This window comes from Corvus hawaiiensis, chromosome 8 (assembly GCF_020740725.1).
Source record: "Corvus hawaiiensis isolate bCorHaw1 chromosome 8, bCorHaw1.pri.cur, whole genome shotgun sequence".
Lineage (NCBI taxonomy): Eukaryota > Metazoa > Chordata > Aves > Passeriformes > Corvidae > Corvus > Corvus hawaiiensis.
The window spans coordinates 5,980,303-5,995,926 of NC_063220.1; the positions used below are offsets into that span (position 1 = coordinate 5,980,303).

At 49.2% G+C, this 15,624-nt stretch overlaps 2 protein-coding genes across 2 annotated transcripts in view; one reads left to right on the forward strand and one right to left on the reverse strand.

Moving 5' to 3' along the window:
• The window catches only part of GRK5 (G protein-coupled receptor kinase 5), a 157,395-nt gene extending 155,944 nt beyond the window's left edge, over nt 1–1,451 (reverse strand). The window contains exon 1 of the mRNA XM_048310974.1: nt 1,233–1,451. Coding sequence (XP_048166931.1) covers nt 1,233–1,284 — 52 coding nt within the window. The 5' untranslated portion in view covers nt 1,285–1,451. The remainder of the gene's footprint in view (nt 1–1,232) is intronic.
• Nucleotides 1,452–9,318: 7,867 nt separating this feature from the next.
• Nucleotides 9,319–15,224, forward strand: PRDX3 (peroxiredoxin 3). The gene is made up of 7 exons (XM_048311719.1): nt 9,319–9,413; nt 9,485–9,560; nt 9,644–9,785; nt 10,507–10,642; nt 12,855–12,958; nt 13,768–13,933; nt 14,445–15,224. Exons 1-7 carry the CDS (start codon nt 9,378–9,380, stop codon nt 14,496–14,498), a joined length of 714 nt encoding a protein of 237 aa, XP_048167676.1. The 5' UTR covers nt 9,319–9,377; the 3' UTR covers nt 14,499–15,224.
• The last annotated feature ends 400 nt before the right edge of the window (nt 15,225–15,624 follow it).

Here is a 15,624-nt window from a genome sequence, read left to right on the forward strand (position 1 = left end):
TCAGCCTCGCTCGCAGGCAGCTCCAGCGCTTCGGAAGACAGCGGAAAACAGGCTGCAGGTTGTACCGCACCTAAAACCGCCTGGTCCAGCAAGTGTTTTCAGGGAAGAAACTCTGAGCAAGGGCTTGGAAAAATGCCTTATTTTAAGCAGTAAGCAAGTAAATAAACAAAAACATAAAAATGAGTTGGGGCAGACAGAAGGCGATCGCGTCTTGGCAGCGATGCCGCAACCGTAAGACGTGTTGCTTATGCGTGGCGCTCCCGCTCCAGCCGGAGGGATGCTCCCGGGCGGACGGGGCTCGGCGGGGAGCCCCGAGCCCCCGGCCCCGCCGTGCCCAGCGCCCGGCCCCGCGCTCCGCAACCGCGGGAGGATTTCCGCCCGCGCGGAGAGAGGAAACCGCGTCCGCTCCCGACGGGGGGAAAGAAAGCCCCGGGAGCCCGATCCGCCGGTGGTTGTTCGGCTCTGCCAGTGCGCGGGGTCGGGACGGGGATGTTGCCGGGAGCCCCCCGCCGCAGCCGGCAGCCGAGCGTGTTTGCAGGCGCCCCGCGCCGAGCAGCGGCGGCTCCGCGCCGGCGGCTCCGGCATCGTCCGGAGCATCCCCGCTGCCCGAGCGCGGCGGCGGCCGCGGGGGACAGCCCCCGCTCGGAGACCCCCGCGCCACTGGGCTGAACCCCCAGCCCCTCTGTCCGGCTCCGGCTGGGGACAAACACGCTCTCAACAATGGGCATGTTTGCAGCAACATGATCTCACCTAATAACGCCGAATAAGGCAATGACTGTACGGGGAAGCGATACGATCCTGCCGGTCTCACCACACGGCGCGGAAAGCTATTTGCAGATTTGCTAAGCCCTTTTGAATGAATGCATCTGCAGCTGACCTTTAACAATAGACGCTGAAATAGCACAATCTGTGGGACCAGATTTGAGGGGGGGAGGCGGGAAGAGGGAAGGAAGAGATGGGTGAATATTGTAATCTCTGCAATCTCATTTACTTCCTTTCCCAAACCCCCGCGCACAGGGAAAAACAGAGGTATTTTCCTTTTCACCGGGGCTGTGTCTCAAACAAGCCGTTTCCAACGCCGGCACAGCCACATGGCACCCCGACAGCCGCCGCCGGCGGGACCGGCGCGCATCCCCACCGGTGCCCGCCCGCATCCCGCGGGCATCGCTCCGCGGAGGGGCGACTGCGACAAGGATGCTCCAGCCCCCTCTCCCCTCCCGCCGCTCTCTCACCTTCCCTGGCTTTCAGCAAAACGGTGTTGGCAACGATGTTTTCCAGCTCCATTGACGAGCTCGGGCAGCGCAGGCAGCGGCACTGCAGCAGGACGTCACTCCGAGGTGCGGAGTCTCCGGGCGACCACCCGCCTCCTGCCCCTAGCGCGTTGTCCCCCCGCGCATCATCCCCGCTCCCCCGCGCTCCCCGGGCGGAGGCGGCGCTCCCCGCACTGCCTGCCCCGCCGCGCCCCGCTACTCCATCCTCCGCCCCGCCGGCTCCCCCGGTGGTTTGAGGGCTCGGGCGCTCCTGCCTCCCTCCCCCGGGGGTGTGGCACCGCGGAGCGGCCCCGCAGCCCCGCGCAGGCGCCGGCCCCGCCGGGCTGGGCACGCCGGGACGTGTAGTCCTGGAGTGGCCTCCCCGCACCTGGCGCCGGCTCCACAGCCGCGCAGGGTCCCCAGGGAGGGGCGGTCACTGCCCGCCTCGGGGAGGGGGAGAACACGGGCAGGGGCACGGGCAGGGGCCGGCCAGAGCGTCCCGGGCGGCGGGGGTGGGTGTTCGGTGCCGGCGATGCGCGGGGCTCCCGCGGTCCCGGCCCCGGCACAGCCCTGGTGCCGCGCTCCACCCCGCGGCGGCGGCCCGGGGCTCGCCTTGTCCTGCCCGCCGTGCCCAGGGCTCCCCCGCCCCGCTCTTCGTGCTCGTCACCGCCCCGCAGGTGCCCACACCCGTGGGAAGGGGTCGCCGGTAACCGGCAGACTTCTTCCTCCCCCTCTCAGCCCTTCTCCTCGGGCCGGAGCTTCTCGCCTTTCTCGGGATCTCAAAAGCCCCCTACGGAAGAAGCTGAGGGAATCCCATCTCTTCTGCCACACTATTGTTTTCACCCTTGTAAGGAGCTGTGTGAGGCATCGGCCACTTGCGGAAAGTTTGTGAATTTTAAGCGCTAGATTACAACATAAACTCTCTCCTGTCTACATAGGACAGATGCTCATGTCAGCATGATTCTGATTTTCCTAGCAACGGGGTAGATCGATTCAGCAGGTCAAGCAATGAAAGAGGAATAAAAACGACCCATTACTCCCACTGACACTCTTCCCCCATCTGTATTTGCATTGATTAAATCCACACGAAGCAAATCAAATTAACATGCACCTTCTTGTAAGTGGAGCATAGACACTACTTTTTTCTTCTTTTTTTTATTGTACCAATTTATTTCTTTGCACAGCCACACAGAAATGACTTGCAATAGCAGAGCTTGCAGACTGCCTAGAACACATTTTCTGAGCATAGGAAATAGATGAGAAATGCATTTAATGAATAATACCTTGGGGGTAAAATTGCTACAATAAATGCCTTTTGTACCTGATTAAGTGTCGAAGGTTTGACCTTTGAAAGTTATTGTGCATAGCAGGTGGCACTGCTATGTACAATCTTCCACAGCCTCTCTCCTGTAGCTTCAGAAAGACATTCAGAGCCGTTCCATGTTGTGGTTACTTTCTTTGTAATACAAGTTCTATACAGCAGCAGTTGTGTCTGTAAGTACCGGAAGATTTTTCTCTGATTAAATAATTCTTGAGGGAGAAATTGCTTCCTGGAAACCAGAGCCTTAGCACAGAGACGAGGCTCCTAAGGAGCATCTGCCCTGCTTGTTGTTTGAACTCTTCTGTGCAAGCACTGATGTAAACAGAGCAGATTATGCTCAGTTCTAAGTGCATTTCACATCCCTGCCCAGCCTCCCACTAATGATCATCATAAGGACAATGCAAACATCACAACATGGCTGATGGTGGAAGACAGAACTTTTATTATACGGAATGTTTTTAATGCTACAAGCAACTCCTCTCTCCAAAGAACAAATGAAGGCATGGGTCTAAGTGTCCATTTTGTAAAGCACCACTCACTGCAGCAGCAGTGGGATTACTGCTGTCTGCTGCACCTCAGGATGAGGCTGTCCAGTGGAGAGGGATTTACCTTCATGGGAGACTCCACAGGGAGCACTGACTGTGTTTGGTGAGTTATTTTTATGGAGGTGCCTGAATGAAGAGGGCAAATCTTGAAGAGCTCAAGTATCAGTTGCACTGGAAATCAGCATGTGCACCAAACAGCTCTTCTGCTCCTCTTTTATCTAATATCTATATGTACCTCTAGATATGTGGAGGTATCCACAGTGTTGCCCTGTGGGACAAAAGTATGACTCCAGCATGCTGATGTTGTCCTGTATACTTTCAAATATTTAATTCTTGAAAGGGCAAACATATTTATCAAAAGAGTTACGACAGATCTGTCTGGAGTTTGGAAATCCCATGGAGCTACCTAGTGTTCATGTGCGGCGCAGCTCCGGCGTGCTCCACGATCCTGGCAACCAGAGGCACACTTACCCAGCTCCCACAGGAGCAGGGACAGCCAAGCAGCAGCGTGTGCTGCTGCCACAGGGGTTATTCCAGCTCAGCTGCACGGCTTTGCATTGAAGTGGACCAGAGGCAGCCACGTAACTTAAATGTGGCTGAGCGCAGGGAGTGGAGCTCTGCTACCAGGCTGCTGAGGGTCTGCAATAATATGTGTGTCTTAGTTACACATCTACATGGAGAGCAGCAATTTTGACTCCAGGGTTATTGGGAAGAGCAATGGAGAGGGTTTTTTTCATTATTCTTACGTTAACTAACAAAACCCCCTTTGTTTCTAATAAATCTAACTCACTGTGGTGCACTAGGACACGGAAGGAGATGTGTTCACTAGCACTCACCAGTGCTACTTGGAAAAACAAAATCAAATTGATTAGTCCTCACTGCATCTCTCTTTCCTACAGCATTTTTAAGCCTGATTATACCCTTGATGTATGACACAGGCCTGAGATGGATGGTCCCTTTCATGGATGGGGCTTCCCATGTGTAGCCAGAGCAAGTACCACTGCACAGGAAGTCCATCACTTGGCTGTTGCAAAACCCACTGCAGCATTTGGACTCTTACCTCATGACTGCCTCACAGCTGTCAGTATCTTAATTCTCCTGTCACCTGGAACAACTGGTTCACAAAACCAACAACAAAAAAAAAATTAGGAAGAGGTAGATTTATTTATATCCATTTTCTCTTGTGGTGACACAGTCCTTTAATTTCAAGCTATGTCCACACCTGATTTTATGGAACAGTCAGGTTCTCTGTGAATGAGGGAGAAGGAATCAGGAGACCTGTAAATCTGTTCCACTGCTTATCTGACTCTATTCACTCTTGTAAAATGGTGCTGAAATACGTGGACTCAAAGACAGGGTGGTAGGGAAGGAATGCAGGGAAGGAACACAGGCCTCTTTTGCTGGCCTAAAGATCCTGATTCAACCCTTGCTTTGAGAAAAAGGAAAATTTAGTCTGAATCATATGCAGAAGCAGCCAATATTGGAAGGAAAAACAAAAGGACAGGCTACCAGCAAAACATTCATATTCTGAAAAATGTGCTTTCAAAGGTGCTTAATGTGTTAATCGTTCTGCTTTAAGATTTCCATCTGAAGTCATTCAAGAGAGACTCCTAAAAACCTAAAAGTGCTGAACATCAGGGTAAAGCAGGGCTGGCAGCCATCTTTCCTTTATAGGAAAAGTGAGGTTTGTAAATGAAACGCCAACACCAAGCGAGACCCAAATGCATCAGTGTAATAGGAACAGGGAAGCAGCAAGGCACAGTGTGATATTCTGAGCCACTCAAGGATGAGTCATCAGCAGGGTGGGCTCGCACAGCTCCAGCCAGAAACACAGCGGCAACACACCCAGTTTTATCCTGCCACCAGAGAAAAACCGCTTGGCCTCAGCACGGCCGCCTCGAAATGGCAGGGTAAGACCCCTGGCGAACCAGATGTCAGAAAGGCTTTTGCCTATACTTATCAATTGGAAACACACCCCAAGAGCAGCTATCTCCTAAATCCATGTTATAACACTCAATTAACGCAGTAAAGCCCGTTCATGATTAGCTCTAAGCTGGTTGTGCTTGGAATTGCTTCTGAAACTTATTACTACAAATGGGCAAATTCTTTCTCCTCCTGCTGAGCTTGGGTATCAGCAGGTGGGAGCACACAGGCCTGTGAGAGCATTTGCAGGCAGCTGGAATATTTTCCAGCGGCCCTGTGTGCAAGGACAGAGGCTGCCATCTACCAACAGTCACGGGGTGATGCATCGTGTTGCCTAAGCCAAACTTTTTGCTTTGGTTTAAATAAAAATGTTTATGCCTCTGTTGTTTTTTTTCCACTTCCCAGCCTCTTTTTCACTTACCTGTTTCCTCAAGGTAGAGGACAAATGATTGTTACAGTATTTGAGCACATGGAATAAAGTAACCTTGTAGAAGATGAGCAGATTTTCTTTTTAAGCAAGCAGCCATAGGTATCCCATACTCTGCACAGAATTTGCCACTCAGTGATCCACAGCAGCAGTTCTGATGTGCAATTTCCTTATCCCTTTCGTCAAGTTTAGAGAGAAACAGCTACTTTTCCCCTAAAATTTTGTTGTGTGAATGACGATCTTTCAAAGAGCTCTCTAAAATCTAACACTTACAAAACAATAATGGAAATGTCACACAAGCATTATCTAGTATTTTTTATCAACCAATGTTGTAGTTTTTCACCAGAATGACATAGTTAATTATTCCCAGACAGGAAAAGAGAGGCACAAAATGGGAGCAGTCAGATAAGTATCCTAACCAAAAAGAACATTCACATCTCCCATTATCTATTCAAGTGCCTTATGGACTACTCTGCACCTTGTATACCAACTTCTGCTTAAAGCCTGCAGAAACCCCTGGAGAGTCTTTCACCAACTTCACATCTCAATTTGAATCAGGCTTAAAGAGAGCAAAGGAGACAACAAAAAACTTTGGAAAAAGATGTGCATGTGGTATCACTCGATAGATTGATTTTGATCACTCAGTAGATTGAGCTTTGGGTGTCAATAAGAACCAGGTTTAGCAGCTGCTCTAACCTGTGCAAGAGCCAGAGCTGAGGAAAAAGGAACTTTTATCAAGTGCTCTTTGGTAGTGACAAGGTCCATCTTCAGATTGCAGGGATGCTCAGTAAAAAGCAAAATGGAAAATACCCCCTGCTAAATGGCAGTAGTTCAAGCATTTGCACAGAGGTCTGAGCTGAATTACGCTGCCTCCTAACAAAGCATGAGCAATATTTCCCCACCTGCAAGCCAAGAGTTTAAACAAAGAGTTTTAAACAAATACAACTTTCCGGGGAGGGGGGAAGGACATCGGTTTAGAATACATCAACTTAGAAGTTGTGAATAATCATCTGTGGATGAGACAGCCATCCTCAGGAAATCCGAGCAACAGCCCTTTTCTGGCTGCCACAATGCAGCTCCCACAGCTGAGGGAAAGGAGCTCGGCCTCCCCTGGGCACAGAGTTTGCTGCCCAGTCCCAGGGCACTCGTCTGGGCGAGCTCGTCTCTGTGTCCAAGGGCATGTGCCAGGTTTCAGACACGAATGCACTCATGCCATCCTGCACTGCTCTGAAAGGAATCAGCCCAGGTAATGGGTGATGGTTTGCTGCTCTCCACCTACAGCCACTGCTCCACAGGTGTCCCAGGCTCACCCTCACTGCACACTGCTCCGCTGGCAGCAGGCACAAAGACCTTCTACACCTCTACCCTGGTCACAATCTCCACAATCACTCCTTCCCTCTCCAAATCCAAGGCTGCAGACTAGGGCACAGCTCACCCACACTCTACCTGACATACTTTCTAATGTACAAATAGTTTACTGGCTTCCGCTTTCATATTTTGAGGGATTTTTAAGCAAAAGTGCCCCAAAATTCTAGGCAACATGCAAATAATCTGAGTAGCTCTGCCAGACAACACCTGTCGCTCAGCCAGTGACTTTCCCAGCAGAGTCCCCCTCCAGCTGGCACTTTCCAGCAGCCCTGATTTATCAGCAAGACTCAAAACTGAACTTCTCTCTCACACACCTTCAGGTGTTCCTTAATGAAGCGCTAATGAGAAGCAAGGGGTTGGTAAAGTTCCGTAACTCAGCTCCTGGTAGTTCCCTGACCCCATGCTGTGCTTGTGCACTCAGAGCTTGTTAGCAGATGTTGAGCCTGAAGGGAACAGCCTCTAAATCCAAAGCACCAGTGATGCCTATTTGAATTAAAGGAAATCAGTGCATGCAGGAAGCAGTTACACTACTATGCAGGTGCACCCCATACTGGGGTATCTGTGTCTTGTACTGTCCACATTTTCTTCCCCCTCACCTCACCCTGACTGTAAGAACATCTCATCTCTCATACCCTTTTGCAGAACACCTCCATCTTCATCATCCCCTTTTGAGCACCTCCATCTTCATCACAAGCCCACGCAGTTATCTCTGTGCATGTATGAGTAGATAACATTATTCTGGCTGCTCTACTGGGAGCTACTTTTTTTTTTTGAGAAGATTATCAGAGCCACATTTCCAGCTGTCATTGTCTACACCTGGATTAATAAATTCAGGAGTGTCCCAGAAAGGTGCCAGTGACTGAAACTGGCCATGATGTTAAATGCCCGGGAAGGTCTCAGCACACTTTTGGACAACATCAACTAAAGCTGCCCCAAACAGTTCCTGGGCATACTAGAGAGTTAATACGAGCTACTTATCAACCCTGACAGGCAGGTTGAACACAGCCCTCCCTCTTTTGAAGGCTCAGAGGGTTCACTGTTACCGAGGTGATTGGACCATGCAGACGGATCAGTAGCAGAAATAAGTTCAGAAGTACGGATTTAGCATTTATTAAGTTCATCCTAGGGGTAGCTGACATTGCTCTGGCTGCCTTTGGCTTTGGCCCCAGATGCTGATGGCTGAGCTTATCCTGCTAGCAGAGCCAGACTTTTCTCTAGTTCACAAGGTCCACCCTTTCTAAAATGTTGTGGATATTAATAAATATACGAAACCAGAAATTACTAAAACCCAGAAGAGAAACTGGGTTCAACTTGGTTTAACTGTTTAGATGAAGGAACAGAAAGAAAGAAGCTAGGAGCTCTGAAGATAGTGAAGGGCCTTGAGGGGAAGCCGTATGAAGAGTGGCTGAGGGCACTTGGTCTGTTCAGCCTGGAAGAGACTGAGAGGAGACCTCATCACAGTTTACAACTTCCTCATGAGGAGAAGAGGAGGAGCGGACACTGATCTCTGCCCTGTGGTGACCGGTTACAGGACCCAGGGGAATGGCCTGAAGTTGAGTCAGGGGAGGTTTAGGTTGGATATTAGAAAAACCACCAGGTTTTAAAAAAACCAGAGGGTGGTTGGGTGCTGGAATGGGTTTCCCAGGGAAGTGGGCACAGCACCAAGCCTGACAGAGTTCAAGAAGTGTTTGGACAGCTCTCTCAGGCACACGCTGTTACTCTTGGGGTGTCCTGTGCAGGGCCAGGAGCTGGACTTTGATGACCCTTGTGGATCCCTTCCAACTTAGAATATTCTGTGATTGTGTAACTATAATCCGAGTGAGTTCAATAAAGTCAGAGCCAATTGCAGGCGTGTATCTGGAAGGTTTCTGAGCACAAGCTGGGCTGTATCAGCACACAGCAAAGGCCACCCAGCCCTGCGCGGCCGGGGCCGGCGGGCTCAGCCCGGGCACAGCGCCGGGGACATGGCACTGGTGAGGCCACACCTTGAGTGCTGTGTCCAGTTCTGGGCCCCTCAGTTCTGGAAGGACACTGAGGTGCTGGAGCAGGTCCAGAGAAGGGCAATAGAACTGAGGAAGGGTCTGGAGCACAAGTCCTATTAGGGACGGCTGAGGGAGCTGGGGTGTTTATCCTGGAGGAGGCTCAGGGAGGACCTTATCACTCTCCACAACTCCCTGACAGAACGGGTGGGATCGGGCTCTGCTCCCAGGTAAGAAATGACAAGACAAAAGGACATGGCCTCAAGCTGCGCCAGGGGAGGCTTAGGCTGGACATTAGGAAGAACTGCTTCACGGGAAAAGGTGATTAGACATTGGAAACGGCTGCCAGGGAGGTGCTGGAGTCACCGTCCCTGGAGGTGCTCAAGGAAAGACTCGATGCCCATGGTCTGGTTGACCCGGTGGTGGTCGGCCACAGGTTGGAGTCGATGGTCCCAGAAGCCTTTCCCAACCCCATCGATTCCGTGATTTCGTGCCTGTGCGTCCCTCACCGCCCCTCCCCGGTTCCCGCCCCCGGCGCTCCGCCCGCTCCGCCCGCCGCTCGACATGGCCGCCGCTCTGGGGAGGCTGCTGCGCGCCGCGGTGAGTGAGGGCCCGCCCGCGGCCCTGCCCGGCCCGGCCCCGCGCCGCCCTGACCCTCCCTGTCCCCGCAGGTGCCCGTGGCTGCCGCCGCCGGGAGGAGAGGGACGGCACGGCCCCCGTTCTGCGCCCGCCGTCCCTTCAGCCTCGGTAAGTGCGGGAGGGCGGGCGGGGGACGCGCCCCGGGAGCGTCCCCGGGCCCGGCCCGCAGCTCTGCTTTTTCCCCTCCGCAGGCGCCTCGCGGTTCGCCGCGGCGGTGACCCAGCACGCCCCGTCCTTCAAGGGAACGGCCGTGGTTAACGGAGAGTTCAAGGAGCTGAGCCTGGATGATTTCAAGGGGAAATACCTGGTTCTTTTCTTCTACCCACTGGACTTGTGAGTGCGGGTTTCTCCCCTTCCCGACGGGCCTCCTGCCTTGCTGAAGGTCATCACAAGCGCTGCAGGTCGTTCCTGGTTTTGCCCGATTTGGGCCGGTCTTGCAAGGCAGATGTGCCTGTTTCTAGAGCGTGAGTGATAAGATTGGGGGCACGTGGCCATTGTGTGTTAAAGCAGTGGATGTCTGGAGAGCATCTTCTAACTGCAGGGGCTGCATCAGGAGCTGGCTGTTGTTCCTGTTACAGTCAGATCCCAGGGGTGAGGGCATTGCCTTGCAGTTAGGGGCTGCCTTGGAGACTGTCCTTGAAGCAGCAGGGCCAGCAGAACTGCAGCTACACAGCTTCAAGGAAAAACATGACAAGATGGGGGTCAGTCTGTCCAGAAGACTTGAATTGCCAAGAGCATCCTGGTGCATTTGGGCACATGGAGACGGGCTTAACCTGCAGTCCTTTCTACTATAGTTTCCAAAAACTCTGTCCCTAGCAGGAACAGTTTCTCCATGCTTGTAAAGAATCTGCCTAGAACTGACAGATGGTAACTGGTGTGCCATCTGAGTGGCTATGACTGTTTGTTTGAGACTAAAACTAATCATGAGCAGGAAATGGCTAAAATTATCAGTCTAAAGAAAATGCTCTTCTGCATTAGTGCCTAGAAACAGACATGAGAGTCTTCTCAAGAGAAGATGGCAGAATTGTTACAGCCTGATCTCTCTTCCCACCAGCACCTTTGTCTGCCCCACGGAAATTGTGGCTTTCAGTAACAAAGCAAATGAATTCCGTGACGTGAACTGTGAGGTGGTGGCAGTTTCAGTGGACTCTCATTTTAGTCATCTGGCCTGGATAAATACACCACGAAAGGTATGAATCAAGTATTTGTTGGGGGGCTTTCTCTGTTGGTTTGGTTTCTTTTCACAAGAGCTCCAGAGAAGAGGAGTTGAATAAACAATTGTGCCAATGCTGATTTTTAAAAGATTTCCTAAAGTGGTATGTGATCAACTTCTACATTTGATGACATAATTCTGACCTCTGTCTTTTGTTTCCTTTCTCTTTTTCTTAATTATTTGGTTTGGGTTTTTAACTTGTTTTGCTGTGATGATAGTCTTGTTGATTACATTGTATCCTTGAGCATTTATCTCAAAAGACAAATGCTCAGTTTACATGTCACTCTCCCAAAGTGCCTGTGACAGCTGATAATGAACAAAAACTATCACAGAAAAGGAGCAGCAGCTGTGTGGTCGTTGCTGTTAACAAATAGCCAACAGTGGTGGCTTCAGGATGGAAGCAAAAGAACCACCAGTTTATTGGAGCACTTGTATCATTAACTCTTACTTGCTGAAGGGGTTCCGCTCTTGCAGTACAAATGCAGGTTTTTGGCTTTCTTTAGGGGAAGAAAGAGATAAAGACAGCCTTTTACTGGAGAGGAGCTTCTTTCAGATGTGTATAAAAATACATGCTTTAGATGATATAAAACATCTGTCTAGTTTAGGTAGTTTCAGAGACCCACAAGTGTCCCAGGAAGGGGCAGAAGCACCTGTGCCGTCAGTCCCGGCCTGTGTGGACAGCAGTTTGCAGTAGTCCTGCAGGCTGGATGCCTTCTGGCACCACTGGAACATGCAGGAGAGGGAGGAGAGTCTGCTGGATTTAATACACCTTGGCCGAGCCTGTCAAGAGTATTTCTTTTCTGCATGCTTTGTTCAAAGCTCAGCAGCGTGACGGTGGCCTGACTTCACAGGTGTTCAGGGTATGTCAGTCATGCACATAATATTTTACAGATGCACAGACTATTCTGAGTTGGAAGGGACCCACAAGGATCATCGAGTCCAACTCAAAACACCCTGCAAAGGGTGCAAAGAATTCCATGGTGGCACAGGCAGGAAACTGACACCCAGAGAAGCTGAAACCTTGGTTCCTCTGACATCTGTGCTCAAAGCTCTGTAGGGAACTCTGTTGCAGACAAGTGTTTGCAGGATCAGGGTCTGAGTGGCTGAGATTATACAGTAATTCACTGATGATGCCAGGAATAGCAAAGCTAACAAACTCCAGCCTTGTTTCAAGGTTAGAGAGCTTATCTCTCTTGCAGTCTCAGTATGTGGCAAAACTGAAAAAAATCTTGTTTGACTCTTCAAATAATGTTTAAATTGATTTCTGGGAGGCAAAACCAAAAAAAGTGCACTGAATAGAGCAGCAGAACTTTGACATAGTGAGTGTGCTGGTAGGAGCATTGCTTTTGAGATTGTAGAATTTTTAAGGTTGGAAAAGACCTCTAAGACCATGAAGTCCAACTCACCACCACCACCATGTTCACCACTGTGTCCTCAAGTGCCACATCCACGTGTTTTTTCCCATGCCCTGGGAAGCCTGTTCCAATGCCTGACAATCCTTTCTGTGAAGATTTTCTCCTGCCATCTGATGTAAACCTCCCCATGTGCAATTTGAGGCCATTTCCTCTTGTCGTGTCCCTTGTTACCTGGGAGAAAAGGTTCACCCCCACCTGGATACACCCACTTTTAGGCAGTTACAGAGAGTGATAAGGTCACCCCTGAGCCTCCTTTTCTCCAGGCCTAATGCCCTCAGCTCCCTCAGTTGTTCCTCATTAGACATGTGCTCCAAAGTTTCTTTGTTCACAGGTTTGTTTCCCTTCCCTCCCCCTTCCCTCCCCCTCATGTTCATCCTAAAATATGCAGTACTGCATCATGTTCATCACTTAAATATGCAGTAGAAATTTTTCTATTCAAAGCTCCTCAATAGGGTACAAAGGAAGTTTTTCTGGAAATTTATGGCTGTTGCCATTGGTAGCCTTTTACCACCAAAATAAGCAATTTTAAAATGCTCAGTGCAAAAGAAGTTTTCACTTTCCAAAGAAACAAAATGTCCCTGACTACTTTAAAACAAACAAAGAAAGCAAACCCAAGCAACACCACACACACTTGGTTCCTTTCATGGAGCAGAATGGCATGAATGGTTGTGTTTTGTTGTTACTGTACCCCCAAGAGCATGGAATCCAGCAGCCCAGGAAGGAGGATCCTATGAAGCATTTTGTAACCAAGTGGAACCTTACTCTGTTCTCTAGAGCGGCGGTTTGGGCAAAATGAATATTCCAGTTCTGTCAGACCTCACAAAACAGATCTCCCGTGATTATGGGGTGCTGCTGGAAGGACCTGGCATAGCACTGAGGTAAGGCTCGGCTGCTGGTAGCTCTGGTGTGATGTGACCCAACCCAGTCTAACCAACATAAGCCACACTGTCCCCTCCTGCAGGGAACTGGCATCGAGTGAGGACTCTGAGATGTCACTTCTGCTGCAGGATGGCTGGATCCCACCCTAGGAAAAGGACACCTGGCCATTATGGCTGGGAATGGCTCCAGGCCTCTCTGACAAAGTGTGCAGGGAAAAGCCAGCCCTTCTGCTCTGAGAGAGGGGGAGAGCTCCATGTCACTAAGGAAAAAGAGCAGCATAGAAGGGCAATTTCTGATATTTTTTTCCATAGTAGTCCCTGAGAAACAGTGGATTGGAGAGGAGTCTCCTGGAGACCTTCAGTTCCTGATCTCTTTGCATCAGGAACTTTTGTCTTGTTTACTGACAGATTAAGTTAATTAGTATGGTAAGATTGTGACTTTGGTTTTCACAAATATTTGTAGGCAACAGGATTTAATTTAGTAGCATAATGCACGAGCAGCTCTTCACTCAGTACCTACAGGATTGATCAAAAAGACATGGGCAGGATGCCAGCTTTCAATTTTGAAGTACAGGTGGACCTTTGAGTTCTCCCTTTGCTCTGCCTCCATTGAAGTGTCTCCATGTGTACTTCGTAATTTCACAGTACTATAGCAGTTGATCACTTTGCTAGCAAACAAGATACCAAATGCTGTAGTTCTGCTCCTAACTGATAAATGCCTAGGACTAACTACCTTGCTGAAATTGTGCATCCAGTTTCTTTGGCCTTGAAATGTGATTTGCCTTCCCTAAACTCCTGCTCCATTCCAGAGGTCTGTTCATCATTGATCCAAACGGGATCATCAAGCACCTGAGCGTCAATGACCTGCCCGTGGGGCGCAGCGTGGAGGAGACGCTGCGCCTGGTGAAGGCTTTCCAGTTCGTGGAGACACACGGAGAGGTGTGCCCGGCTAACTGGACTCCAGACTCCCCAACGGTGAGTGCCTGCTGAATGCTAAATAGAATCCTCCGAAATAGAATCCTAACCCTGTTTGTGCGTGTCTGAAGGGCTGGGATCCACTCGAATGTGAGCGGCTTGACTGAATCCCTGCCGGTTGTCTAAACACGAAGCTTTTATTGGCTGGACCAATTTGGTCTGTCTGATACTTAATGTTGGATTTCTGTGAAGAAAGTTCACTGGTTTCCTGTTAGGATATGCAAATTGTGTTTAGAACTCCAAATTTGACATGTAGTCTCCATTATCTGATTTCAGGTTTTTTTACTTATTTAATACATTGTAATTTAACAGGAAAAATGTGTTATATACTTGAAATTTTCAAGTAGGAGTTGTACATGATCTAGACTTTTGTCTTTCAACCAAGTGCAGAAACAGAAATAGATTACTGTTTTCATAAAGTATGCATGGATTTTCTTGGATAAAGTGTCAAATCTGTCATTTTTTTATCTTACCTGTACCAAGTAATAACTAAACTTTCTTTTCTTGACAGATCAAACCAAGCCCAGAAGGTTCCAAAGAATATTTTGAAAAAGTGCATAAATAAACACTCAGATATGTGGACAGAACCCTTAGTTACCATACACTGAAGACATTAGGAAAACAGCTGTGATTGTAAAAATTTATAATAAAAATAAAAGCTCTCGTCTTCTCATGTTTGAGGAGAAATTAAATGCTAAAATATTTACTGACTCCCTTGTCTTGCTTTAAAAAGGGTAAAACTAAGGCTTTCCCCCTATCTTCTGCAGCTTCAGTTTCATGGATTTCTGTGACCATTAATCATCTTCCTGAATGTGATGAGTACACAAGTTACAGTTGCCTTCCACTGGCTTTTCCCTCTTTCCTTAACTAGTTTAGGACCAGAAAATGTCCTGCGTTTCCTTTTCTCACACAACATTAAAATCTGTTAAAAGTTTGAAACAATACAAGGATAGAATTTTGATACATGGTTTGTTTTTAATGAACTTTGCAGAAGAAGAGATGAATGTAACAAGTAAAAATAATTTAAAAATCATTGGTTTTGTGTGTAAATGCACTAAAACATGAAATGAATGTAAATATGTGCCATTAAAAAAAAACAGGTGCAGCTACTCAGGAGCACTGACAAGCATGAACTTTAATTCTGTCTGGGAGATGGTAAAACGTGAACCCCTGTAGTGCACTTACTGGAGCTTTAGGGCGAGTTTACTGTCACTTGAATTTGCTTGATTCTTGTGCTGCTTGAAACTGATGTAGCATCTCGATAGCTATAATAAAATAATCTTAACATGGACTAGCAGCTGGTGTGGTGCTTTGCTTTTGTTTCACTTTCCCCCGAGTCCTGTTTCTCCGTTTTGAGGAAGTTGGATGTGTTGCGTTGCCTCGGGAGCTCCGTCCTGCGCCTTTGTTCACAGCAGTTCACAGCTGCCACGGCCCGTGGTGAGCAGCCCATGGACACCAACCCATACTGGAGGGCTGCACAGATCAATACAACACTCGGGGGTTCTGTTTTTCATCTTCTGTCCCTTTGAGCAGAGAAGCACAAGGGAACCGCCTTGGCAACGTGGTTGGTGTGTCCTAGGTTAGCTCTAGAACGGGGAGCAATGCTCCCAGGTAACAAATGATAAAAAAATGAGACTGATGTGCCGCCGTGCCTGCTGATGCTCCAGGTTCCAGTACTTGCAAGTCTTTTC